General features: G+C 52.8%; 1 protein-coding gene across 4 annotated transcripts; it reads right to left on the bottom strand.

Moving 5' to 3' along the window:
• Positions 1-801: 801 nt before the first annotated feature.
• Positions 802-22,638, bottom strand: E2f2 (E2F transcription factor 2). Of its 4 annotated transcripts, none has more exons than XM_037203075.1 (7): positions 22,258-22,638; positions 16,628-16,733; positions 14,737-14,956; positions 13,853-14,005; positions 12,007-12,121; positions 9,301-9,493; positions 802-2,790 (listed from the first exon to the last, which is right to left on the bottom strand). In XM_037203075.1, the coding sequence occupies exons 1-7, from the start codon at positions 22,525-22,527 to the stop codon at positions 2,528-2,530; spliced, it is 1,320 nt and encodes a 439-aa protein (XP_037058970.1). In that variant the 5' UTR covers positions 22,528-22,638; the 3' UTR covers positions 802-2,527. The 4 variants fall into 4 exon arrangements, with proteins under 4 accessions (XP_037058970.1, XP_028731261.1, XP_037058971.1 ...); XM_028875428.2 differs by having other exon boundaries at positions 13,853-14,011; positions 22,258-22,636; XM_037203076.1 differs by lacking the exon at positions 22,258-22,638 and adding an exon at positions 16,838-17,076 and having other exon boundaries at positions 13,853-14,011.
• Positions 22,639-22,964: the final 326 nt, after the last annotated feature.

The raw sequence follows: 22,964 nt of genomic DNA, 5'->3' as shown, positions 1-22,964 counted from the left end.
CCATGGGGCCGAAAAGAAACACCACTCAAGCCAAGCAGTGGTGGCGCACGCCTTTAGTCCCAGCACTCTGGAGGCAGAGGCAAGCGGATCTCTGTGAGTTTGAGGCCAGCCTGGTCTACAGAGTGAGATCCAGGACAGGCACCAAAACTACACAGAGAAACCCTGTCTCAAAAAAAACAAAAACAAAACCAAACCAAACCAAACAAAAGCCCACTCAAACCAGTGTTCCAAATGGGGTACACCCATTCTTTTAAAGCACTTTAAGGAACTTGGGAGTCTCAAGTATCATTGGCAAGAAAGAGGCTTGAGCTTGTTTCCCACGCCAGCCTGGGGCTTCTCCTAGGAGGTCTAGCCCCTTGACCAAGCGGGGTTGAAAAAGAGGCAGCCAGGGCAGCAGGAGGCAGCTACTGGGAAGGCCTCCCTCCATCCCTGGGCTGGGCCTTTGGCAACTGAATTTGAATTCTGGATTATTAACCTCACTCCAGACAGGAGCTACAGCCCTCTTCCCCTAAACCTTAGCTCTCCAGGCAGAGGCCAAGGCATGGGGGTCCGGCATCTCCGTTCTTGGAGTTGGCACATAGCTAAACAGCAGAGATCTGAGGACAGCGACGCTGCCTCCCGTCTCGGGAGCACCACACTCGAGTCCAGGGAGCACCCTCACCACTCGAGGGTCACCTGTGGGTCTAGAGCATGGTGGGCTTCCATATGGTCCGATAAGCCCCTGTGTTTGGATGCAGGTGCGTCCAACCTGCAGCAGAGGCCACAGATAGCTACAGACACAGCCCAACACAAGGTTGTAAACGTCCTTAAAACATAAGTTTTTTTTTTTTGTTTGTTTGTTTCTTTGTTTTTGGTAGCTTAACTGTGCAGTTCTTAAGGGTGAACTTCACATCACCATGTCAAAAGGCTAGACACTCGATGTCAAAGTAAACAAATTCCAAGTGGGGCAGCTGTGGGACACTGACCACTCCTCGGAGGGGACTAACTTGGGGGCCCAAAAAGTTGAGCTAAGGATAAGACAAATTATCCCCAAATGGGCATCAATTTATATTAGCCCAACATCTAAACTTCAAATGCCAGTCAGCCAGCTAGGAGCAACCTGGCATAGCCAACTTCATCTTTTAAATCAATTTAATGCTACAAACTTACAAAAAAAAAAAAAAAAAAAAAAAAAAAAAAGTGCTGTCCTGCTGAGCCCCTGAGAAACCCGAGCTCCCTGAAGATGGGTGGAAGATCTCTTTCCCCTGGGCGCACCATGTGTTGTCCAGAACACATGGCCTTGGTTCAGCCCAGCATCCTCCATCCCAGGAAGGACAAGGGAGACTAGTAGACTCCTGTCCCCATCAGGACCACAGAGACCCTGGATGGTCGGCCTATGGGGAAATAAGCCCACGGCTCTTCCCAGATGCCCACACCATATCCTCATGAGCTGCTGAGACCTACTCTGCGGTGAAGAGCATCCCACCCTCCGCCCCGTCATCCCCTCAGCACGCTAGTGGGGAAAAGGTGCAAACCTGCCCCAAGCTCCTGTCCCTGGGGACCTTGGAAATGGAGTGAGGGCTTGGGAAGGCCGGTCCTTCAACAACTGTGACCAAGAAACCAAACAATTCTCCCAGGGAAGCACGGGTGGCCCGTGGGGTGCTTCTGGTCTTCTTCCTCACACTTGTCTCTGCCTCCACCTCCCAGGTCTCTGACCAGGACGAGGCAGACGCTCTGATTTGGATAATCTCCAGTATGCATGACACGTGCCTCCTGATTTTCCCAGGGGCTCTTCTGGCCTAATTCCTGAAGGCCTGTATTTACATTTTGAGGCTCAGGAGAGATAAGAGATCCAACAGGAAGGGAATCTTCTTGGCTACCTGCTCCTGTACCTCAATGCTACCTCCCCCAACATAGCTACTGGAACCTATTCTGGGATGGAAGAGATGGAGAATCCTAAGCGGACGCCTGGACCCTGCCCTGGGCCCTGCCCTTTGCTAGAATTACAAGGCCTAAGTGCAATTAACATTCAAGCAAACTGGATAGTCTCCTCGAGACCCAGGTACCACTGTGGAAGGAGAGCCAAGGAGTTGGCCCCGGGCCCCTGGAAATCCAGATGTTCCTTTAGACAGTGGGCATGGGAGGGCCTGTCTGAGGAGAAACTAGAACAAATCTCCCTGCTAAAACTCAGGGCGAACAAACAAACAAACAAACAAACCTGAAATAAATACAAAGGCATTAAGTGCTTCTTGAAAAAGCCAGGGTCCAACTGCCCCTCAGAAGGAGGCAGCAGACCCTTTCCCTGAACATGGTCACCTGCACCTGTTGTCCTTCATGAAGGGGTCAGAGGTCAGAGGAGGAGGACCAGGGCCTCGCCCCTGACACACTCCTCACTCACGTTCTCCGTCTCCCTAGCTGGCCTCCACGGAAGGCAGGCTGGAACGGAGCCACTTACACACAGGGGTGACACCTAGTGGCCAGTGTCCCCCACATGGGCCGAGAGCCTGTTAATCTGTCTGTGAGGAGGTAGAGACAGAGGCAGGGCTCTTCAATTAATCAACAGGTCCCCAAGGTCATAGGAGTCAAAGAGGTCGCTGATGCCCTCACCCTCATCCATGCCCCACAGGTATTCGTCCTGGTCCAAGGGTGGGGAGAAGTTGATCAGAGGGGAGCTGGCGGCCAGGATTGGGGACAGGAACTGGTCCTCAGTCTGTTGCAGAAGTGGGTGCGAAAGCTCCAGCATGTTGTCAGTGGTTTCCAAGGGGACAAGGGATGGTGCTGGTGGTGGCGGGACCGGCTGGGGCATCAGCACTGGTTTGGGAGACAAACAGACAAGGGTCATGTCTGGCCCTGAGCACACAGGGTCATCTTCCAGCTCTCTGGCTGGCTGGCCCCTCCTCCATCTCTCCACACAATAGCATGGTGATGCCCTGTCTCTTCAGGCACTGAAGCCTCATTTTCCACTCTCCCCTCCCCTCCGCTGGGTGCAGAGGTCTGCTCCCAAAACCTACCCTGGGCTTCTGCACCCAGCCTACCCTGCTACATTGAAGGGCTGCTGCCGAAGCCATTTGCTAGTTCCTGCATTTCCAGCTTCCCTGACCCTCCTACATCATCACGGTACACAACACCCCGAGAACTCCTATGTTTAAAAAGCATCCTCTCAGCGGTGGCGCACGCCTTTAATCTCAGCACTCAGAAGGCAGAGCCAGGCGGATCTCTGTGAGTTCCCGAGGCCAGCCTGGTCTACACTGCGAGATCCTGGACAGGCACCAAAACTAACTACAGAGAAACTCTGTCTTGAAAGAAAAAAAAAAAAAAAAAAAAAGCATCCTCCCGGGCCGGGCTAAAGAGGTGGCTCAGTGCGCTGTGTTTGCAGACGAGCCGAGTCTGGTTCCCAGTGTCTACACCTGGCGGCTTGTAAAGGGTAGCTCCAGATCCAGGAGATCCGATGCCTTCCTCTGGCCTCTGTGAGCACTTGTATTAATACACACATCCCTCATACAAGTAATGAAAAATAAAATAGGGGCTGGAGAGATGGTTCAACGGTTAAGAGCACTGGCTGCTCTTCCAGAGGTCCGGAGTTCAATTCCTACCAACCACATGGTGGCTCACAACCACCTGTAATGAGATCTGGTGCCCTCTTCTGGCCTGCAGGTGTATATGCAGGCAGAATACTGTATACATAATAAATAATAAAGAAAAAAAATAAATCTTTTTTTAAAGCATTGCCTCTCCCACCCCCAAGGGACAGAACAAATGGGTCTGGGAGAGTGGGATGTCCATGGGCAGAGCAATGAAGTCGGACCCTTACATCATTTCCAAAAATTTGCTCAAAGTGTACTAAAGACCAAATGCAAAAATCTCTATTAAATTTTTTTTAATTTATTTTTATTTTATATGCATTGATGTTCTGCCATGGGTGTTGGGTCCCCTGGAACTGGAATTACAGACAGTTGTGAGCTGCCATGTAGGTGCTGGGAACTGAACCCGGGTCCTCCAGAAGAGCAGTCAGTGCTCTTAACCACTGAGCCATTTCTCTAGCCCCATCAATCTATTAAATTCTTACAGAAAAACCTAGAACAAAAGTTTCATACCAAGTATGGTGGCTTATACCTCTAATTCTAGCAGTTAAGAGGCAAGGGCAGAAGCATCGTAAGTTTGAGACTAGTGTGGGCTACACAGCGAGATCCTCAAACAAAATAACAAACAAGGGTTGGGGTGACGGCTTAGCGGCTAAGACAGTTTGCACCGAGAGCGGGAGGACCAGAGTTCGAATCCCCAGCACCCTGTAAAGGCTGGCATGGCTGCGAAGGCCCAGAACCCCAGAACTGGAAGACAGAGGCAGGTGGATCCTTAGAGCTCACGGGCCAGCCAGTCTAGCCAAATAATATCAAGCTTCAGGTCCAGCGACTCCGTCTCAAATACAGGACTTGATGTCCTGCTCTGGCCTCTGTGTGTGTATGCATAGTTACACATGCACGAGCATGGAAAACACACACACACACACACACACACACACACACACACAAATAACACATCAATTACAACTACCACCACCACCACTAAAGCTTGGGACTGGAGACATAACTCAGCCATGGAGTATTTGCCTGGAATGCACAGGTCCCAGCTTGCATCCCCAGCACATGGCAATCTTAACACACTGCTGAGATCACAGTAAGGAGCCTGGTGATGGGAAGAAGAATGTGGCGGCAAACCCCAGCCCTGTTTCTTATCGGCTGTGGACTCAGAGCCCCAGCTTTCCCAGAAGGCTAAGGTAGAAACTCTGCTTGGGAAGTAGAAACTGAGGGAGGGCTGTGGAAGCCGTGGGGTAGGGTGAGCCTTGCTCTCCTTCCTGCTGCCTGTCATGGCAGGGCTGGAGCGTCCTTGGTAACATCTATGGCTCCATCCACTCTGAATAGCTCCAAACTACACCTGACCCTGCACAGGTGGGTGCTCTGTTCATATTAGCATGTATAAAAACCACAATCTGGTGGTGTCATCCCCCGGGAATGGGCCCTGCAACATTCATGAGAGGTTTTTGTTTTGTTTTGTTTTGTGTGTGTGAAAAGCAGTACCAGGAACAGAAGTCAAGCCTTTGCGCATGCCAGGAAAGCGCTCTATCACTGAGCTACATCCTTAACCTTCTCTAGACTTGTTATTTTGAGACAGGGTCTGAATAAGTTGCCTAGGCTATCCTTGAACTCACTATAGCCAGCCTCCCAAGAAGTGGAGATTACAGGCTTTTGCCACTAGGCCAGGTGAATATTTATTTGTTTATCTACATATCTCGTGAGCCTGGGTCTTACTAGTTGCACGGTTGGCCCTGAATTTCTGGCTTCAAACACTCCTCCTGCCTTACCCAGTCTCCCACACCTTGGACTACAGGCTCCATCCAACCCGAGCCGCACAATTTCAGATCCTGTATCTCAGAATGCCAGAGCCTGGACAGGTAGCAGAAGCAACTCTTATTCAAGCTCCTCCTATCACGAGGAAAATGAGATCACAAAGGGTTAGCAATGTCTCTGGAGATGCCAGAACCTTAAATCCCAAGACTGTCACACTCTCCACTCTGGGCCTGGCCTCGGGCACTCACTCCTCAGAAATGATTCTACTTTGGGGCTGGAGAGATGGCTCCCCTGTTAAGAGGACCCAAGTTTGGTTCCCAGCACCCACAAGGGGGCTCACCACTGTCTATAACTCCAGTACCAGGGATCTGGTGCCCTCTTCTGGCCTCTGCAGAGCACTGCATATATGTGGTACATATGTATATACATAGAGGTAAATACACAATTAAAACAAAAATTAAAAAATCTTTAAAAAGAACCACAAGCCGAGCGGCGCACGCCTTTAATCCCAGCACTCAGGAGGCAGAGGTAGGCAGATCTCTGTGAGTTCAAGGCCAGCCTGGTCTCCAAAGCGAGTTCCAGGAAAGGCGCAAAGCTACACAGAGAAACCCTTCCTCGAAAAATAAAAAAAATAAATAAAAAAGAAAGAAAGAAAAAAAAGTTAAAAGAACCACAAACAAAAACCTCTACTTCAAGCCGATACATGGGGCCCATGTTTGTGCCTTTGTGAGTGAGTGTGCATGTAAGTGTGTAATATACACCTTCAAAACAACTTCCATTTCCTCCCTTCAGTGGACATAAAGTAGCAAGCAAACTGACTCCACCCTTGCCTGCCCTGGGTATTGGGGATTGAACCCAGAGCCTCAGTGGCTAGGCCAGTACCCTATCCCTGACCTCCACCCCAGCCTATGGGCTTCAGGTCTAACGCTAGAGAGCTGATGCGAAGCTTTTACCACTGTCTCCATGAAAGGTCTCGGAGGACGGCTAATGCGGGTAGGTCTAACTCTGGAGAGCTGTGTACACGTTGACAGCTGAGCAAAGGGGGCAGAGTGACAGGAGGCATGACAGGGTGCGGCACAGGTCTGGCATGAAAGATAGGGGGCTGGGGAGGTGCCCAAAGGGACAGATGGCTGGCACACAGAGAAGCCCTGATCCCTGAACGACACATACAGCAGGGAGTCCCAGAGAAGAGTTAGGAGTCTGGGCTCTTGTCCAGCTCCACCGTCAACTTGCTGTGAGACCTGAAAGAAGCCACTTGCTCTCTCTGAGCTTTAGTTCAATCATGTAGAATGAGATCAGAGTCAATCAACTTCTGTAAAGGGCTGGACAGTACTTTAGGTTCTGTGGGACACATGTGGCCTCTGTAACACAGTTGCCCTCTACCCAACTCTTTTATTTATTTATTTATTTATTTATTTATTTATTTATTTATTTATTATTTTTTAGATTTACTCATTTTATGCATACGAGCATTTTGCCTGCATGCACGTATGGCGCCATGTGCATGCAGAGCCATCAGTGGTCAGAAGAGGGCGTCAGAGCACCTAGAACTGGAGTTACAGAGTCACCACGTGGGTGCTGGGACTGGAACTCAGGTCCTCTGCAAGAACAGCAGATGCTGCTCACAGCTGAGCCACCTCTCTAGGCCCTTCCCCAACTCTTGGAAAATGTAAAGACCAAGGCAGTGGGGTGCAGCTTGTGATGGGGTGTTTGCCCAGCATGTGCAAAGTCCTGGGCTCAGCTCCCAGCGTAACCACTAAAGACAAAGAAAACCAGAAGTTCAAGCCATCATTAGCTCGTTAGCCACAGGAAAACAAGCCAGTTTTGACCCGCAAGGCTGGAGTGCGTCAACCTTCGTGTTAAAGAAACAGAAGCAACCTATGTCCTGTAGAGCATCACACCAGGCCTTTCCCGCCAGGCCAATCCCTGCTCTGTCTTTCTTTAGACACTAGGGTTTCCAAGATGGCTCACTGAGACAAGGTGCTTACAGCAGAACCTAGTGACCTGAGTTCAATCCCAGGACCCACATAATGGAAGGAGAAAGACAATCCTGGCAAGCTGTGGGTGGTACATGTGCCACCACCAACAAACAAATGTAACAAAAATCAAACAAAAGCCGACTAGGGTTCTACTTAAGGAAATCCTGATCCAAAAAACCAAAGGTGGAATGTGGGTCCACATGACCCTGAAGACCGTGTTCATGTGACCTGGGGCAGAATCCCAGTAGAAGGCAAGGCCATTCCGCAGAGGTGGCTTCTGGCTCCACAGACTCATCAGCTGCACCCACCCCCCACTCCCCCACCCCCGGCCAGGTGTGGGCCCTCCAGCCAGGAACCCTTCCTGCTGGGTCCTGTGCCTGAGGACACAGCACTGGGCCCCTGTGGACCAAGGGTCGACAGAGCACTGTGCTGCCTCCAGCCGTCTGTCCTAGGCCAAACTGCGGCATCTCTCCATCTTGGTTTTCTAGCACTAAACCAGGAGTAGTGAGATCTCCTCCAAGATGCGCTATGGATTGGGAGGGCCCAATATGGAGTCCTGGTGCAAACCCCCCCCCAAAAAAAAAAAACCAAAAACTCACAATAAACCTAGCTACTGTCACCAGAGGAAGTTTTGAGCCTTCCTCTGGAAATCCAGAGTTAACCAGGTGTGGTGGCACACACTTAGTAATCCCATCACCAGGGAGGCGAAGACAGAGGACCTCAACTTCCAGGTCAGCTTGGGCTAGAGACCTTGTCTCAAACAATGAAAAAGACCTGGGGCCAGTAATATGGCTTTGCAGGTAAAGGCGCTTGCCACTAAGTCTGATGACCTGAGTTCGATCCCTGGAACCCACATGGTAGGAGAGAAACAATTCCTGCAAGTTGTCTTCTGACCTCCACACCGTGTCTCGGCATGCATGTGCACACATATCCACGAATCCACATACAACAATAAATAAATGTAAAATAAATATACAAATAAATCATTTGTAAAGCGGCAACAAAGACTCAGGTTAGGGATGTGGCTCAGTTGGTAGTGTGCGTGCAGACTGTGCACCAAATCTTCTGGCATATCTGCACGCCAGAAGAGGGCACCAGGTCTCATTACAGATGGCTGTGAGCCACCATATGGTCGCTGGGAATTGAACTCAGGACCTCTGGAAGAACAGCTAGTGCTCTTAACCTCTGAGCCATCTCTCCAGCCCCGTATCTGAATATTTTGCCTGCATGGATGTGCGTGCATCACGTGGGAGTGTGTTCACATGCGCTTGAGCTCCTAGTGCTTGGGGGATGCCCAAAGAACGCCTTGGCTCCTCTGAACTGCAGTTATGGATGGTTGTGAGCCACCACGTAGGTGCCGGGGACTGAACCTGGGCCCTTTTGTTCTCTCAGCCATCGACCCACCACCGCCCAGCGGCCTCAGCTAATCTAACAGTATAAAAATATACTGAGACTAGAGACTTGGGATCTGGTTACTTTCAGTGTGGTTTTCTTTTTTAATTAACAAACTCTGTATAATAAAAGTTTTAATTAAAAACTAAAAATGTTAAAAAACAAAACACTGGCTGAGGATGTGGCTTGGTGGTGAAGTGCTCTCTTCCCTGGGAAGCATGATGTCCTGGGTTCAACTCCCACACCACATACACGCCCCCACTTACTGCGGCTTACTGAGCGCCGCGTGCTTGGCTGTGAGCCAGCCTGGCAGCGACTGTGGCAGGAGAAATGACACTTGCCAGTCACTGCCGGGTCAGACACTCGGCTCACATTAGTTCACTAATCCTTGTAACAAGCTGAGAGTTAAATATTAACGACTCTCGCCCAACCTACAGACGAGGAGGCCGAAAGCCGAAACCATCAAAGGCCACACACAACTGAGGGGATGCACGAAGTGCGGTGATCACATGTGGGGTCACTGGGCAAGCTGGGTACCCCACAGATGCGGACAGGGAAGAGCAGAGCCCCTGCCCACCTCCCCTCCCGAGGAGCACGGTGCCTACCTGAAGACGTTACGGCCTCTGCGATCCCAGGGTCGGGGCTGCAGCTGGGCTCGGCGAAGTCAGAGACGGGGCTGAGGGTAGAGGTGGAGGGGAGGGCCTCCTTGGCAGGACTGTCTGGCTCCTGCACCTCCTCCGGGCACAGGTAGACTTCGATGGGCCCTTGGGTACTCTTGAGATAAATCTGCAGGTTGTCCTGTAGGAGAGAGAAACCATCTCACAATGCTAGACACAGACCCTCCTGTCAGCCGGTATGAACGGACACAGGTAGGACCACCCGGGTGAGCAAGCTCAGCCCCTGAACCTCACACTGTCCTCCCTACCCAGCAGGGAGAACCTGCAAGTCCCCTTGGAGCGAGGACACCTTGATTTTCCCTTGGGGAATAAGCCTCCGCTGGGCCCTGCCATGAAGTTTGTGGAAGCGGCCTTCCAACTCCTGGGGCCCCACTTGTGACACAGCTCGGAGAGTCCAGGGGTGTGTGTGTGGCCCCCTCAGGGTGTCACATGGCTGAGGTCAACCCAACCAGCATTAGGCCCCTCCCAACCGCGCATGTGTGGCGGCTAAGCTGTTGACACATGCGCTCTACCACAGTGGGGAGCCCGCTTGAGAACAGCACAGAGAGGTGGGCAGGGATAGAGAGCACTGGACAGATGGGAACCGTGATTTGAGCCTCCGAATTAAACTTGGTCTCCAATCTCCAAAACACTGGGCTTGTCACTCGGTCTCCTTACCACAGGCTTAAACAAGTTGTACTTGGTTTCTCTACCCCGCCCCTTCCCACCATATCCCTACACAGGCCACAGTGACCACACACACACACACACACACACACACACACACACACACACACACAGGGACAGACACACACACACACACCACAGACACAGTTCCAGACAGACACACAGACACAGAGACACACACACACACACTACATACACAGTCACAGACAGACACAGAGACACACACACACCAAACACACACAAGTTCAGGTCTCCATGGATCACTTCACCTGGCAGGAATTCTTGTAGTCTCTGAGACTCAGTTTACCCATCACCCCAAGGATGCTTCCTCTGTCCTTTTTAAGCACATTTTCAGCCAAGTAACAGACCTATTGCCTGGGTCCTGAGCCGAGGGGCGGGGCTTTCATTACCTCTGTAGTATGGGTTCCTTCAAACACATCATCTCTGGATTCCTCCATATGTGCCACACCCTGACAGAAGCTGGGCAGCCCATTCTTCTGTAAAGCTTAAACCCCTCACAGGGGCTGGCATCTAGCCCAGCTGGTGGAATGCTCGCTAGCAGGTCTGAGGCCCCGGGTTCCACCCTGGCATCACCTAAATGAGTGATGTCATGCATGCCTATAATCCCAGTATTCTGGAGGCAGAGGCAAGAGGGTAAAAATTTCAAGGTCATCTCTGGTTGCATAGTAAGTTTGCAAGGAATCGTGTCAAAGATGGGCCCGAGAGCAGAGATTTGGTACGCTTAAAAAAAAAAAAAGGGAAGCTCTAGTCTGGGGTTGATGAGGAAGGAAATGACTCAGTCTCAAGCTGAAACCTGAGGATGGCTAGCAGTGCACCAGGCAGGGAGAAGGAAGTACCTTTCAGAGGGCCAGCATGTGCAAAGGCCCTGCACTGAGGAAGGACTCAGTGTAGCTGACACTGGCTTAGGAGAGGGACTGGGTGGAGCCCTTTGGGCTCAGAGCACCAAAGCCTTCTTAAGGAGTTTGAAGGATTTTGGTTTGGCGTTGGAGACACGGCTCAGTGGTTAAGAACACTGGCTGCTCTTCCGGAGGACCCAGATTTGACCCCCAGCACCCATAGGGCAGCTCACAACAGCCTGTAACTCTAGTTCCAAGGAGATCCAACACCCTCTTCCAGCCCCCACAGGCACTGCATGCATAGTATACAGACAACAACATATGCAGGCGAGACACCCAAACATATAAATAAAAATATACATCAATCTCAAAAAAAAAATTAATTTTGTTCTCAGAATAGGGAGGTCGATCAGCAGGAAAAGCCCCTGCTGCCAAGCCTGATGGCACTCGGGAGAAAAGTGACTCCCACTGCTTGTCCCCTGACACACACACACACACACACACACACACTGGGGGGGGGGGACTAACTAGACAAATAAAATTTTAAAACTTAAAAAAAACAACTTGCTCTTGTACGAGAAACGGTGATGCCTGTCTCTCCAACACCAGCATTTAGGAGGCAGAGGCAAGAAGATCGTGAATTTGGGACTAGGCTGGGCTACATAGTGCGTTTAAGGTCAACTTGATCCACACAGAGAGGCCCTGTCTCAAAAAGCCGAGGGTACAGGTACAGCTCGGTCGTGGAGAAAGTGCTAGCACATGACATGCAAGGCCCCGGGTTCCACCCTCAGCACTGAAGAAAAACTGTTTCCATCTTGAGTCTGTGAGAACATGGTCAGCAGGTGAGGGGTCTTGTGAGGCCCAATCTGCTTCTGTGGGGACACAGGTCATGCACACAGAAACCCACGAAGAGGGAATGCAAAGAAGAAGAAAATCTCTGCAAAACCAGAGCCTTCCTCAGGCCAGTCTCCATTTTTCTTCTCAGTTTCTGCCACTTGTGCCCTCGACCCCAGGATGGACTAGCGGAGCTGGGCTGGCACTGCCACGCAGACGCTGCAGAGCTACCCAGGGCCTCCCCACACTCTTCTCCATCTAATGTCTCCCAACTCACCTCCGCCCTGTCCGGCACTTCCAATCTTGTCTGTGGAGGGGCCTTGACAGCGATCACTGTCTGCTCCTTGAAGTTGCCCACAGCACGGATGTCCTGGTAAGTCACATAGGCCAGTGTAGGGGCAGGAAAGTTAAGAAGAGCAACTGCCTTGTCGAAATGCACACCCCCGGCCTGCCAAGGGGCTTTTATCTCCTCTCCTAGGCCTCTGAATATCATATCCTCACACATGATACAGTTCAGAAAAAAACTGCAAATAGCCATAACCTGTTCTCTGAATAGCACAAGCCATCTTCCAATCCGATGGAAACCAACAGATTGCATACCCATGTCTAGTGTGGCTGTTTACAACCACCAGGAAATCGGGTCGGCCTAGGTGCCCATCAACAGATGACTGGAAGCTGAAAATATGGTACAGACTCAACCAAATGATTCAGCATAAAGGGAAATGAAAATAGGAAAATATTACATGAAGCCAGGTAACCCAGGCTTGGAAAGACAAACACTGACCAGACAGTGGTGGTGCAGGCCTTTAATCCCAGCACTTGTAAGGCAGAGGCAGGCAGATCTCTGAGTTCAAGGCCAGCACGGTCTACAGAACAAATTTCAGGTCAGGGCTACACAGAGAAACCCTGTCTCCAATAACAGTAACAAATACACACACACACACACACACACACACACACACACACACACATATAGCCAGGCATTGCAGTTCACAGCTGGAATCCCAACACTTTCCTAAGGAGACTGAGTCAGGAGGATTGCCATGAGTTCAAGGCCAGTCTAGGCTACAGTATAAGACAAAAAAATGGAACTCTAGGGCTGGGGATGCAGCTCAGTTTGTAGACTGCTTGCTTAGCATGCATGAAGCCATGGGTTCGAACCCCAGGACCACATAAACTGGGCATGGTGGTGTACACCTATAACTCCAGCACTCAGGAAGTAGAAGCAGTGGCTGTGTTGGTGGGGGAGTAGGGTCAGAGAGGGAAACTGGAAGTAGATATGATCAATGTATACATGCATGAAATTGTCAAAGACTAAATAAAAGGAGAGGAAAAGAAAAAATATAAAACAGAATCTATGGTTTGGTGAGATGCCTTAGAGTAAAGACACTTGCCCTCAAGCATGACAGTTTGATCACTGGGACCTCGATGGAAGAAAGAACCGACTTCCACTTGTCCTGACCTCCACACATGTGCCACAGCACAATGTGCCTCCCCAATAAATACATGTAATTAAAAAAAGAAAAGACGTTAAAACTAAACAATAAATTAAGACTGGAAATCTCAGCTGGCTCCAAAAGCCATTCTAGCCCTTATCAACACAACACAGTGGGCACCAGGCATGGCACCTAAATCTTTGGGCAGGATCTCACAAAAGAAAAAAACAAAACGGGCTGGAGAGCACTGGCTGCTCTTCCAGAGGACCTGAGTTCAATTCCCAGCATCCACATGGTGGCTCACAACCATCTGTAATGAGATCTGGTGCCTGCTTCAGGCATAAAGTTGCACATGCAGATAGAGCACTCATATATATAAAACAAACAAATAAATCTTTAAAAAGTAAAAAACGAAGGAAGGAAGGAAGGAAAGAAGGGACGGAGGGAGGGAGGGAGGGAGGGAGGAAGGAAGGAAGGAAGGAAGGAAGGAAGGAAGGAAGGAAGGAAGGAAGGAAGGAAGGAAGGAAGGAAAACACCCAAATTCCCCTAAGCTTGAGAGGGAGATACAGATATGACAATCCCCTGGAGGAGGGGTAAGAAAGGAGGTAAGAAATCAACTGAGTGTAGATTTCAACAGCCAGCAGCCCCGCCCCCACCCCCTTTCCCAGCTCCCTGCAGAAAGGATATTTCTTGTTGGCGTTATCTTCTGTCAGGTGCTTGAAGGTCTGGGAGCAGCTCTGGATGAGCTGGTCCAAGGTCTGCTCCGCGTTCATCAGTTCCTTCAGCTCCTGGCCCAGCTGCTGCTGCTTCGCAGGTCGGGTGGGGTCTTCAAATATTCCCCTGCCTCTGGGAACACAGCAGCCCCCAATGTCGGTGCCCGTCCACATTCACCGTCCCTACCCTCAGGGTTGCCCTGCACAGCTGCATGGCGGAGCTCGTGAAACTCCAAGCCAGGGTGAGTCTCCAGTGGTGCCCACGTCACGTCGTGCATGCCAGTGGTGGTGCCTAGCTCCCTGGGAACTGTCATGGATCAGCACTTGAAGTTTGGTTAGCGATAAGAAGCCTGAGCCCCAGGGTCTAGCCTTATGCCCCAGCCTCCACGAGATGGAAAGGAACTATTGACTTTAGCCCTGGCCCCGCTTCGGAGTTTCCTTTAGGGTTCATGCCAGGGTTCTTTCAGACCTTGTAGCTGTAGGGAGGAGTCTGACCCACACCTGTGCAGCTCCCAAGAGGCTTTCCTAAGAGGGGGGATCCTAGGGACCCGGACACACGGAGCCGGGGTCCTCTCAGGCCTTTACAGCCCCCCGAACTTCTCCACTAGGTCCCTTTGCTCTGGCTGCTATTACTCCAGCATTTAACTCCTGTCCCATCCCACTCAAACACACTGGCTATGCCCCTCCTCAGAGACCTATTGGTTGGCTTTGGCCACCTACCACCACCACCCTGTACTTGTACATTGCTTGTTGCTGGGGAGGGCACTCTAAAAGTCACACTCATTGGCTACTGTTCCTGGCCCCGCCCCCGACACATGCACCCATTGGATGGCGCCATGGCCTGGCCCAGGCACTCACACCCACTGGATGTTGTTTTTGGACTTCTTGCGGATGAGCTGGATGCCCTCCAGCACGTTGGTAATGTCATAGATCCGTCGCTTCTGCACATCCAGCACTTCGGCTGCCCAGTTCAGGTCCAGGACCCCATCCTCCGACTCGCTCAGGAGGTAAATGAATTTCTTGGTGAGCAGCCCCAGCGACGTGTCATAGCGTGTCTTCTCCCCAGGAGACTTGGGGGCTGAGGAAGCAAAGGTCCCACTCACACGCCGCTCTGGGGGAGCCAGCGTGGGTTCGCTCCAGGCGTTCAGCTCCATGAAGCAACACCTTCTACCCCCCTTCACCGAGAACTGTCCAGCGCGCGGAGCACCCAGGCAGGGGGTTCTCCACGGCCGCACAGACCCGGGACCTGTAACCTCGGAGGAAAGAGATTTGCTCCAGGTCTCATCGCCAGGGGGCGCTGCAGAGACCGGAAGCGAAGGGTGGCCACTCCGGGTTCAGAGTACCTTTCCACCCTAGCTCAGAGGAGACACAGCCACAACTCCGACAACTGTTGGGAGGGTCACCGTTCTGGGCACTTCCCTTAAGCGAATACCCTACAGGGGTGTACAGAAGCCAAGACTGGCTGAGTACTTGGTTCGCTTCACCCAGCAAGTGGCAAACCAGGATTCAAATGCGGGCAGTTTGGCTCCAGCCTTTCCCCGAAACCATTATCATCTCCTACCAATTATACCAGGAATTAGGAATTGTGGTTGGGAGGGAAGGACAAGCCTGGATGTGAGAACATTTTTATAGATCCACACTTGCCTTTTCTTTCCAGGTGTAGCCCAATAATTATCTGAGGGGAATCATCTAACATCAAACATCAAATGGACCAGGTTCATGGAAAAGGTCCCTTTCTCAATAAGGCTGAGGTTGCAACACCACATCTCAGCTGCAGCGAATTAAACCACAAGGGAACTTTTGCAATCAAATGACTTTAAGTCACATAGAAGTTGGTGGCCACACTAATCATGGGAACTAAGTTTTAGTCTCAGATCCCTCAAAAGGGGGACTTGAGAATCTCTGAACACACAGAGGCCAAGCATTTGGCACACAGGCTGCTTAGTGCAGTTTTGTGTCCATGGCAGACATTAATAGTTCATCAGTGTATTATGCTCTGTAGTCCTACCGAGTTTTGGAATCCTGTGCCTCGTCTGCATGAGATAACGAGGGTTCACAGAAAAGGGTGAACCAGTCAAGTCACGTGGGATCCCTTACCTGGATCCCCAATTCCTGACCTTCATGCAGTCTACCTAGTTGTATGCGCTCAATAGACCTCTGGGGAAATTCATATAACTCCTGGACACACTGGCTTTAATTCCCAGTTTAACCAGAATATTGACTGAAAATCTCAACGGTAGGAATTCCTCCTGACTCAGCTTTAGGGAGGTACTAGCCAGACAGCCCCGAGACCTTCAGGTGGCACAGGCTGGATTAGTCCAAGCTTCAGTTCCCTTCGAATCAATTAGCACTGTCTGCAAGTGAGCCGCTAATCCTCCCAGAGCTCTCTTGAAGAAAAGGTCAGATTAACCCAACTATGAAAACTTAAAAAAAATTAAGTTCTTAGATCAACACTGGTGATTGTGGTTAGCTCTGGGGAGCAGGTACCTAGTGTACAAGTAGTCTGGGACATTAGTCCTGATTCCACTGACTAGCTGTGTGACCTTGGCCAAGTCCTGAGTTCTTCCAAGCTGCCTCATCAGTAAATGGGACACAGTCCTACCTACTGGACAGAATCAAGTGTGAGAATACACCAGAAACCTTGGGAAAGGAAACAGTCTGAAACAGACTTCTGAGCTGGTGTCTTGGGTACGGCTGTTGCCTCCTGCCCCATGCCACCCTGCTGTAGGTGCCCTTCAGAAACTCTTACTTTTGGGGCTTGGTAAACCATCCACTCGGATGCACTTCCCCTTGGGAGTCCGGAATTCAGGGATCGCAGGCCTCCCAATGCCCTCCAGGTCCAGCTTCCTTTTGGCCTTTGACAGACAGGAAAGAGGGGAGGAGGGAGAATTAGAGAACTGGGTCTTCCTTAGCCTCTTCCCTGAACTGCAGCCAGGGCAAGGAGCCCACCAGCAGCCACCTCCTGTGTGTTTGCCCTCAGCCCTCGGGACAGCGTGGCTGGCTGAACTTGGTGAGGAAATGTCAATGCCCAGCGAAGTGAGTGCCATATTTTCTGAGTGGCAAATAAAATCCCCATCTCTTGTGTCCCGGCCCCTGGAGGCATCTACCAATGAAACACACACTTGGAGGGAGCAGTGGGCGGGACCTAAACCACATCAGGCTGCCTTTCAGAAGCAGCTGGCTCAGACAGACCTGGTGCCCATCACAGCCCCACAGCTGGCCCTTATCAGGGTGGGACCAGCATCCGCCCAGGCCCAGGGGACTTCCTGGCTCAGTGCCACACCCCAGGGAGGTGCCCACATTAAGAAACACTCCCCCTTCCCCATTTGGGCTCCAGCTTGAGGGTCCAGGGCCTCCTGAATGGGCGGCTTGTCATTCTCTTTGCGGAGACACAATGAGTCCTCCCCCCCCCCCCCCCCCCCCGTGTCTTAAGGACAAGCAGCTGAGGCCCTGCTGCCCCTCCCCATTCCCGCCAAGCTTGGGAAACACCTGCTGGGGAAACCAAACCACAGCCCATCTGCTCCTTCCTACCCAGACACCACCCACTACCACCACCACCACAGGGCCACAATGAGGCTTCTAGCTGCATTGCCCGGAAAGGGCCTCCCTGATGGTTAGGGCTGGGCAGGGGTGGGGCAGGGGCACTGGGGCACTGGGGCACTGGGCAAAGAGCCAGCTGGACTCTCCAGCACCTTTGAAGGCTCACTGTATGACCTAGGGACATGCCCCGCCATAGCTAAGAGCCTCAGTTTCCTGCTCCGTGAAATGGGCAGAACATCATGACCTGGAAGGCTACGGCAAGGACTTGGAAGTGACTTCTGTGGAGTTCTTAGGACTAGATACAGGAGGGGCTCAGGAAATGCACAGTCCCTTCCCCAAACACGATCTCAACATCTTCCTGGACACACCCTCCGGGGCCATTGAGCCTGCTTCCTTCCTTCCCTGTCCCCCAGACACCCCCACTCACTCGAGAGGTCTGTTTTAACACTTAGTGGTGAGGTCACGCTCCGCAGGGCTGAGCCTTCTAACTGCTGCTGAGCACAGCTGTCTTGACAGGTGTCAGCTCCCCTCCCCGACTCCTGCCCCCTCCAGGAAGTCTCCCTGGACTGGTACAAGAGTTCCGTTCTCTGCTCCCAGGAGCCTGAGCATCTCTCCCCCCCCACCCCATGCCAAGGCTCAGACAGAATCCAAACCCCTGCTTGTCACCTGCCTGTCAGCTGACCAACAATCCTAGACTCCAGGGGGGCTAGCCCCATCTTGTCATCAGAGAAGGGCCCTGTCAGTCACCCGCTGAGCCCTGCTACAGTCTAAGCTAAGTTCCAGCACTTGGCTCTAACCGAGCTCCCAGCACCCCCGGTACCCACTGCACAGCTGTTGTAATCAAGGCCAGGTGGGCTCCACAGACTTTGTCTTCAGCAAAACGGTTTGCTCCAACCCCCTCCCACCAGACAAGGACAGGGAGACGAGCCGAGTCCCAGCTCATCCCATACTCCCAAGCCCCCATCCGAAGGTCACTGGCCTCCTGCAAGGCAGGCGGCAGGAGAGGACCCTGAGCAGCCAGCCTAGCACATCTCTCAGTCCTGAGGTGGGTCTGCCCTGACAATCTGTCTTGGCAGACAAGTGGATACAGGTTAAGTTACAAGGCAGGCCTAAAGTCACACAGACAAAAGCCGGGCCGGGGTTCGAACCCAGGTCTGACCAACTCCAACGCCCTGTGCCAGGCTCCAAGAGCCATCCGCATCCACTCCCTCGGGAATTGCTGGAATGTGGGCCAAGGTCTGGCTGTGTCATCTGCTCCCATCACTTCAGACTGTTTCCCCTTCTGTCCCCCTCCCTCACTATATCCCACATGACTGCACTCCCAGGGTCCCTAAGTAGCAAAGCGTCCCCACCTAAGGACACCAGCCCAACACCCTTGGGTACTACCCAAAGAAGAGTCACCGTGTGGCTGGGTTGAGCCTGCAGAGGCCTGTTGGTAGAAGACAAGCTCCAGGAGAGGCTGGGACTGCAGGCCTTGGGGTCAGATGGGGTCAAAGCTAGTCTTCTCCCTCCTTAGCTCGGTGAGCTGGGAGGTCAGGTGACCTTGACCCACCTATAGAGTTGGGCCAGTCTGCTCCTGCTGAGAGTCAGAAAGTGTACTCTGCCCGGGCAGTACAAGGCCTCCCTCCCTCAGGCAGGGGCATCACCCTCCCTCAGGCAGGGGCGTCACCCTCCCTCAGGCAGGGGTGTCACCGTGAGTGAAGTTCAAGGGTGAACAAAGCCGAGGCAGCAGGGGCTAAAGATCTGTGACCACACCCAGAGGCCAGCGTGGCTCTAATCTGGACCCTCGGAAACAGCCCCTTTGTCCTGGTTAGGATTTAACTCCTCGCGCCAAGCCCTCAAGGGTAGGACACACCCCTTGCTCAGGCAGCCCCAGAGGAACTGGCAAGGCCAAGCAAGGGAGCAATCGGTTCAGAGAGGGAAGGGACTTGCCCAAGGTCACACAGCAGGGACCTGGGTCTCCTTTCCAGCCTCGTCAGGCACTGGGGTGGGAGCAAATTTAAGGATCACTTTGCTGTCGGCTCCAAAGTTCCATGACAACAGGACAGCCTGGGGCTGGTCACACTACCCCTGAGCCTATTTGTCATCCTCTAGCCTGGTGTCAGCAGAGTTAAAAATGAGTGTGTGAGTGTGTGAGTGTGGTGTGTGTGTGTGTGTGTGTGTGTGTGTGTGTGTGTTCAGCTTACATTGGAAAGGCTGAGGCAGGATCTTTTTTGTTTACCTTGAGACAAGGTCTCATTGTGTACCCCTGGCTGTCCTAGAACTCTGTGTAGACCAGGCTGACCTCAAACTCACAGAGATCCACTCTGCCTCCGGAGTACTGGAATTAAAGACCCGAGCCACCACGGCCTTGCTGGATCTGTAACTTTCAACAATCTTCCTGCCTCAGTTTCTCCAGTGCTAGGACTACAGGAGTGTATGTGTGCCAGGCTTGGCTGGATCATTTGAGCCTAGGCATTCAGGACCAGCCTGGCAATAGTGAGACCCTATCTCAACAACAACAACAACAACAACAAAAGCCAGGCATGGTGGCGCATGCCTTTAATCCCAGCATCCAGGAGGCAGAAGCAGACAGATCTCCGAGGCCAGCCTGGTCTACATAGTGAGTTCCAGGACAGCAATGTGAGCAGTATAGACAAATGAAGAGGCAAAGAAAAACACCAAAGAGCCCCATTGTCCTCCCAGAAACCAGCTTGTGGGGCTGATAGAAAAATACTATGAACCTGGCCAGAGGTGAGACTCCACAAGGAGTGGTCCTCGGTCTTTTCTAGAGGATAGCAAGAATGATGGGCAGGAAGCAAGGAGACCCGAGTCCTGGCCTTACTTCTGCAACTCAACTTGGTTACCATCCCTTTAAAGGCCAGCTCCCCAACAAATCTTGCTCACCCCACACTTTGCAGCCACAAAGCAGAAAGCCACACCCAAGGTTGGGTTGGAGCAGCTCCAGGTCACACCCTTGTAAAATGAGTAAGCAGGGGGTTAGGCCTGCCCATGGGGTGCTGGGGCCCCAGCATCTGGAGACGGACCAGAGACGGGCTCTGGGCCTAGCAGGCCTTTAGGGAGTCTGACGCAAGGACACCCCCACTTCTTGGCTTGTGACTTGGGCAAGTGACCTCACCTCTGCTCAGTTTCCTCACCTGCAGAGCGCCCCATCCTGAGCATCTTAACTGAGATAACTGGCGAAGAGTGCCAAGCAGGGCCTGGCATGCAAGGGCTGCTCTGGCTAAGATCCCTGAGCCCGCCCTGGGAGGGCAGAACAGACAGATGCGGGGTTGGTGGGGAGGTCCAAAGCGGTCAAAAGCCCAGCTGTTACTGACACTCTACATCCAAAAGCAGGTGGCCAAAGGAGAGATTAGCCTGCCACAGAGTCCCCTTTCCTGGGGCCACCTAGCTCCAAGGCTGCATGGAGAGAGCTGACTTGTAGTCAGGTCACTGGACCGACCCATCTCCCTGTGTGACCTGTGGTCACTCAGGTTTCCCACCTCTGTGACATGAAACTTCTGTTCAATCTACTTCACAAGCTACATGAATGCTCCACACCAGAGAAGGCAAGAGACAGTTACCCTCGTCATCCTGACCTGTAAAATAGGGATGACATGCAGCCCTTCCTGCCTTCCTGCCCTTCCAGGAAAGGGATCTGGGAAGATAAAACACAGCTTGACTCCAAAGGCAGAAAGTGAGGCTCTGCCTGTGGCCAGAGAGTTGATCCTTGTAGCCCCCAAGATCACTGAGCCCCGAGCTCGCCCTGGGAGGGTAGAATAGACAGAGGCACAGGCCATCCAGAATGTCCAGGGGAAATGGGATGCTCCTATCCCTGTCCCCAGACGTACCATACTCTACAAATACCCTCTCCCCTCCCAGGCACCCACTTCCCAAACCTGAGCTGGAAGTGACAGAGGAGATAAGCCAAGAAAGGTGCATTTTCTAGAAGAGGAACTAGAGCTGTCAGATGGTTCAGTGGGTAAAGGAGCCACCAAGCTGGACACCTTGCGTTGGATCCCCAGGACCCACTCGGAAGAAAATAACCAGCTCCGAAAGTCGTCTCTGACCTCCACACAATGCGGCACAAACAGTCCCCTCCCCCACATAAATGTAATTTTAAAACTTTAAAAGAGGAAACAGAGGCCCTGACTTATCCTAATATCCAGTGATGATCAGGAGCTGAAATGCAGCTCCCCGACCCTCAGGCCACCTCCCCAGGCCTTTTCCCGGTTCACTTCCACTCTGGGGTTGCTGCTACTCCCACAGCACACACCCTGTGCTACAGCCCAAAGCCACCACACCAGGCCTTCCTTCACAACAGATCTGCAGGACCCAGGAGGACACAGTCCAACTGAACAGGAACTCCAAGAGACTAACTACATTTGCATCTGCTGCTGGCTATTTCGGAGGATGACCAGGCTGTGGGGAGGGCCTGGGGACAACACTTGAGAAGGAGCTGGCTAGACCACTTTGTCCATACCAGGCTGGACCAGAGACCTAACCTCCTGTCACCAGGAAATCCCACAGGCCAAGCCCCTGGCCTGAAATGGCAGGTGCTGGTTTCTGGTGTAAACAATGAAGGAATGAATGAACTGTAGCAATGTCTATGCCTTGTGGACTCGGTCAAGGTCACACTGGCTCTCTGAGCATTGGTCTGGGTCTCCAGGCTCCCAGTCCAGTGCTCATCACACTCCCCAACAGCAGGTGAGATGATTATTTCATGCAGTAGGAAAACGAAGGGGTTCTCCCCACTTGCCCACCTCAACCAGCTGTACTCAAACTGAACCCCAGGCGGCCGCCTTCCTTTTCCCCCACCCAGACACGCATATGGGAAGTACCGGGGGTCCCCAGCATTACCGGCAGCCGGCCTGCGGGCACACATCGCACAATCTGGCCCTCGGGTCCGTGGGGAGTGGCGTCGAGGCAGGTGCCCAGCGCCGCAGCGGAGGGCACCGTCTGCGTGTAAAGCGAAGTGTAGTAGGTGGTGGTGCTGGTGGTGGCGGTGGCCGGACAGAGCTGGGGGCTGCTGAGACCGGCAGGCCACAGCGGCTCGGTGGGGTTCAACGCGGGCGAGCTCTTTGTGGGCTGCGCTGTGGCCGGAGCCAGGGTCCGCGGCGCGCGCAGCATGGCGAGTGCGGCGCCCCCTACCCACCCGGGTCTGGCGCGCGCGCGCGGGGCACCTGCGGGCTTTGCAGCCGGCTGCGCCGCGGACGCCGGGAGCAGCCGCCAATGGACGCCCGCGGGGCAAGGCCGGACCCTCCCCTCCTGGCCCGCCGCCCAGAGCTGCCGAGCTCGGAGATCACCGCTCGGAGATCGCGAGGCGCGGTGTCACTGCCAGGGGCTGGCCCGGCCGGGCCTGAGCCCCGAGTGTCTGGGCGCCGGGGATCGCGCCGGCGCGGGAGAGCGTCCCCGGATGCCCACGGACCCCGCGGACACGCGTGTGCTCTGACCCGCGAGGGGTGTCTTGCACGCCCCGCTGAGCTCTCTGCTTGCCCTCTAGTCCCCAGCCCTTGTTCGGTCTCCTTTTTCTTTTCTTTCTTTTTTTTTCCCCCTTTCTTTTCTTT

The sequence above is a fragment of the Peromyscus leucopus genome, chromosome 2 (assembly GCF_004664715.2).
Source record: "Peromyscus leucopus breed LL Stock chromosome 2, UCI_PerLeu_2.1, whole genome shotgun sequence".
NCBI classification, from domain to species: Eukaryota; Metazoa; Chordata; class Mammalia; order Rodentia; family Cricetidae; genus Peromyscus; species Peromyscus leucopus.
Note: the sequence above shows the minus strand (reverse complement) of the source record. Positions and strands in the feature narration are given on the sequence as shown.